The sequence below is a fragment of the Oryzias melastigma genome, linkage group LG13, assembly GCF_002922805.2.
Source record: "Oryzias melastigma strain HK-1 linkage group LG13, ASM292280v2, whole genome shotgun sequence".
NCBI lineage: Eukaryota > Metazoa > Chordata > Actinopteri > Beloniformes > Adrianichthyidae > Oryzias > Oryzias melastigma.
Window position 1 is genome coordinate 4,178,922 of NC_050524.1, and position 4,515 is coordinate 4,183,436.

The 4,515-nt window shown below is 46.8% G+C and overlaps 1 protein-coding gene across 1 annotated transcript; it reads left to right on the forward strand.

Annotated features, from left to right (window-relative positions):
• The first annotated feature begins 593 nt into the window (after positions 1-593).
• On the forward strand, positions 594-3,580 carry ckmb (creatine kinase, muscle b). The gene is made up of 9 exons (XM_024277665.2): positions 594-673; positions 1,611-1,723; positions 1,805-1,901; positions 1,983-2,137; positions 2,206-2,338; positions 2,420-2,591; positions 2,740-2,863; positions 2,935-3,124; positions 3,217-3,580. Exons 2-9 carry the CDS (start codon positions 1,631-1,633, stop codon positions 3,393-3,395), a joined length of 1,143 nt encoding a protein of 380 aa, XP_024133433.1. The 5' UTR covers positions 594-673; positions 1,611-1,630; the 3' UTR covers positions 3,396-3,580.
• The last annotated feature ends 935 nt before the right edge of the window (positions 3,581-4,515 follow it).

The following is a 4,515-nucleotide window of genomic DNA, read 5'->3' on the forward strand; positions in this document are numbered from 1 at the left end:
AACTCTTGAAAATCAGATTTTCAAGATTTTTGGTCACTCAAAGTTGAGCTATACCTGAAGACAATTACAGGTCTCTCATCTGTTTAAGAGGGGAACTTGCACAATTGGTGGCTGACTGAATACTTTTTTGCACCACTGTATGGCTGTTTGGGTCACATGATGTATGACTTCTGAGTTTCTATGGTTTTATCTCATCAGGTGTGTTTGGTAATGTTGACACTAACTCTGAGACCTCTGGAGGTCAACGACGTTGAGTGATTTTCTTCATTCTAATTCAGCGAGCTGAATCGGGATGATGAAGAACGGTGCTGAGAAAGCCTCGCAGCCGGACAGGTGAACATGACCAAGACATCAAGTGTTCCTCCACCGAATTCCTGCCTGTAGCTTTTATCAAGCAGCTGCTGGCAGGAGCACGTTGAAAGGTTGGACCAGGCGGCAGCAGCTGTTGCCTCGTCTCTCTTTAAGAGTTTTGTGACGTCTGCTGTTGCCTTTTGGAAACACAGAACCCCCCCGTGACCAATCACAGGAGGGGACCCCTCGCTAGGTTGACCAATGGGCGCTCAGCCCCCGATATAAATACTAAAGTGCATCCGTGTCAAAGCTGGGCGACCCCTACATTTGGTGGACAGGATCTGATCCCGGGATCTGTTACCTCTTTCTTTCTCCTAAGCAGGTAAAACAAGCAACTCCAGCTTCAGTTCATCTTCTTGTGATGTCACACAAAATGTTTTAGTTTAAGCATGAAGCAAATCGATGACGACAAATTTAAATTCTCCAAAAAAGAAACTCAGATTCAATCTAATTGGTGAAATGAGTTTTTCTGGTTTTGCTCTGAACTTTTCCTGCATGATGATGTTATCTGCTCCCGCGACCTCATGGCTTCTCCTTTGGAAGGCGTGCGGTTCAGCGCGGTGTCACTCAAGCAGGCTGTCAGCTGCTGACGCCTGCAGAATAGTTCAGCCAGGCTGGATTTAGCCGTGGAACTTGTGCAGCCATCTCGAAGGCATGCACACTTTGACCTTTGGGCGTACCAGGTTTCGTAAGTCTTCTGGGTGATCGGACCTAACTGAGGTCTGGTTGAAGGAAAGAGACAGAACAAATCTGGAGTTACAACTCATCAACCCAGTTCAATTAATCCAAAAAGCAAGAACATTTTAGTTCATTTTAATCAAAGTGATTTTTTTAATTAAAGATGGATATTTTCCAATTATTTCTGTATAGAAGTGAGCCACAGATTAATGGGAACATTTTGGGTGAAACGCTGATTGGACGACATTCGGATGCAAAAAGATTTAGCAAATTTGCATAAACTACAAAATCAAAAAAGTTATGAATGATTTTTTTTTTTTTTTTTTTTTGGGCAGCTGGGAAAAAAGCATTTGTTTTCGGCTTAAATTATAAATGTTGATCATTTTTGACAAGGACATTTCTTATAGACATTCGTCAACCAGCATAGAATGATTTTGCAAAATGAGTTGACCCAAAAAGATGGACAAAGACAAAGAACTTTAGGAAGTAGAAACATCACAACATTTTCAGGGTGTATCAGCGGAAGAGTCTCACTCATGGATGTGAGTTTTGAACCTTTTCTCGTCTTCTGTTCTTCTCAGACGGTCTAAAAGCAGCAGCCATGACGAAGAACTGCCACAACGACTACAAGATGAAGTTCTCCGTGGATGAGGAGTTCCCCGATCTCTCTCTGCACAACAACCACATGGCCAAGGTACAAAACCGATGCCATCGTTGACGCTTTCTTGAACCTTTCAGCAAAAACATGTCAAACTAAGGTATGTTCCTGCTGTAGGTGCTGAACAAAGAGATCTACGGTAAGCTGAGGGGAAAGTCCACCCCCAGCGGTTTCACCGTGGACGACGTGATCCAGACTGGTGTTGACAACCCTGGTAAAGAGCGGTGAATCGTCAGCATACAGGCGAACACAGAAAAACACCCACAGGCTGACTGACTGTTGCGTCATCCAACAGGTCACCCCTTCATCATGACTGTGGGCTGTGTTGCTGGTGACGAGGAGTCCTACGAGGTCTTCAAGGAGCTGCTGGACCCAGTCATCTCCGACCGTCACGGTGGATACAAGCCCACCGACAAGCACAAGACCGACCTGAACTTCGAGAACCTGAAGGTGCCGAGTCCAGAACCAGTTTGGTACAGTGGGTTTGTAGTGGAGGTCTTCATGGGTGTTTCTCTCAGGGTGGTGATGACCTGGACCCCAACTACGTGCTGTCCAGCCGTGTCCGCACAGGCCGCAGCATCAAGGGATTCACCCTGCCCCCCCACAACAGCCGTGGGGAGCGCAGAGGCATTGAGAAGCTGTCCATTGAGGGTGCGCATCAAACCGCTCACTTCAACATCTGCACCACAGCAGAAATGAAGGTTTTATTTTGAAAAATGTGCTTCCTCTCAGCTCTGGCCAGCCTGGATGGAGAGTTCAAGGGAAAGTACTACCCCCTCAACGGCATGACTGACGCCGAGCAGGAGCAGCTGATCGCTGACCACTTCCTGTTTGACAAGCCAGTGTCCCCCCTGCTGACCTGCGCCGGCATGGCCCGTGACTGGCCCGACGGCAGAGGAATCTGGTGAGAAGTCATGGAAACCCGCAGCTGAAAACAGGAACCATCTGCTTTTTAAACATCTGTGGATCCACAGCTGTGCAGCTCCAATAGATGGATCACTTCACCATTTTTTCCCCATTTGCACATGAATGCTAATTGTTAAGTTCTTCAGGCACAACGACAACAAGACCTTCCTGGTGTGGGTGAACGAGGAGGATCACCTGCGCGTCATCTCCATGCAGAAGGGAGGCAACATGAAGGAGGTCTTCAGACGCTTCTGCGTCGGCCTGCAGAAGGTTAGCACAACCCGTCTCTGTGAGCACGCGAGTTAAAAAAAGCACCAGCTCACACGGATGCTTCTGCTCAGATTGAGGAGATCTTCAAGAAGCACAACCACGGCTTCATGTGGAACGAGCATCTGGGTTACATCCTGACCTGCCCCTCCAACCTGGGAACCGGCCTGCGTGGTGGCGTGCACGTCAAGCTGCCCAAGCTCAGCACACACCCCAAGTTTGAGGAGATCCTGACCAGACTGCGCCTGCAGAAGCGTGGCACAGGTACGAAAGATGAGGAAGTCTTCATCCTTCAGACCAAAGACGGAGCAGTGACGACGGGACTGACGGGTTAATACTCTGTCTTTCTCTCCCAGGTGGTGTGGACACCGCCTCTGTGGGCGGAGTCTTTGACATCTCCAACGCTGACCGTCTGGGCTCCTCTGAGGTGGAGCAGGTGCAGCTGGTGGTTGATGGCGTCAAGCTGATGGTGGAGATGGAGAAGAAGCTGGAAAAGGGAGAGTCCATCGACGGCATGATCCCCGCCCAGAAGTAAAGTGGACAACTGAGTGACTGACTGTTTTTTTTTTTATTTTATAAAGAAATGAACATGTAGCCTTGTTGTAAACTTCCTACTGGTTTTGGCTTCTTTCCGTCCAAAGACACTCCACCTTTCTTTTCTTTCCTTTCTTACCTCTATCTTTCCGACTTTCCTCTGATCTCCTTAAATCATCTCCTCTGTAACATCCTGGGATCAATCTGTGCATAGTCTGGTCGTGGCTATGGAAACGCACCGAAGAAAAAAATTGTTTTCATTGTAAAACACAACTGGACTATTAAACAAAGCCCCATGTAACAAAATGACACATGTTCCTTTTTTCTTTTTATGAAAATTATATTTTGGAACTTTTTTCACAAAAAAAGCCTGCAGGAGATTTGAAAGTCTTTATTTCTTGTCATCATTTCCAAGGAGACATGCAGGATTGCAGCTCGATCGTTCCTGTTATTTCAGCCCAAACAGAAGGTCTCATTGATTTAAAAGTGACAGCTTCAAAGACACGACACCATAGAACTGCAGCGTTACGGTCTGGCTGCAGACAGACAGAACAGCCTCAGGGACGGGGGTGGGGGGCTCAGTTTACACACAAAAAAATTGCATAACTATCCCTAAATCACAGCTTCACATTTTCAGACAGTGGTGAACATCTGGAGGTCTTCTACAGAAAACCTGCAGAAGAGATCTTTGTTTTGTATCAGTAATGTGTGTGGTTGCAGTCAGGGTGCTTTCAGAAAAGAAAAGAAGCAAATATCCCCTCTGAAACGGAAGGAGTGGCCAACAGTCATTGACCAGGTCAAGAGTCATCGATAAGGTCAAGAATCATTGACCAGGTCAAGAGTCATCGACATGGTCAGGAGTCATTGACAAGGTTAGGAGTCATCGACAAGGTCAAGAGTCATTGACCAGGTCGAAAGTCCTCAGCAAGGTCAAGAGTCATTGACTAGGTCAAGAGTCATCAACAAGGTTAGGAGTCATTAACCAGATTAGGAGTCGTAGACAAGGTCAAGAGTCATTGAACTGGTTACCAGTCAATGACAAATTTAGGAGTCATTGACCAGGTCAAGATTCATCAACAAGGTTAGGAGTCATCGACCAGGTCAAGAGTCATCAACCAGGT

Excerpts from the sequence above, each read along its gene's own strand:
- ckmb (XM_024277665.2), top strand. The coding sequence starts at position 1,631 with ATGACGAAGAACTGCCACAACGACTACAAGATGAAGTTCTCCGTGGAT. Across the intron at positions 1,902-1,982 it reads GACTGGTGTTGACAACCCTG|GTCACCCCTTCATCATGACT; the intron begins GTAAAGAGCGGT and ends GTCATCCAACAG. Across the intron at positions 2,592-2,739 it reads CCCGACGGCAGAGGAATCTG|GCACAACGACAACAAGACCT; the intron begins GTGAGAAGTCAT and ends TAAGTTCTTCAG.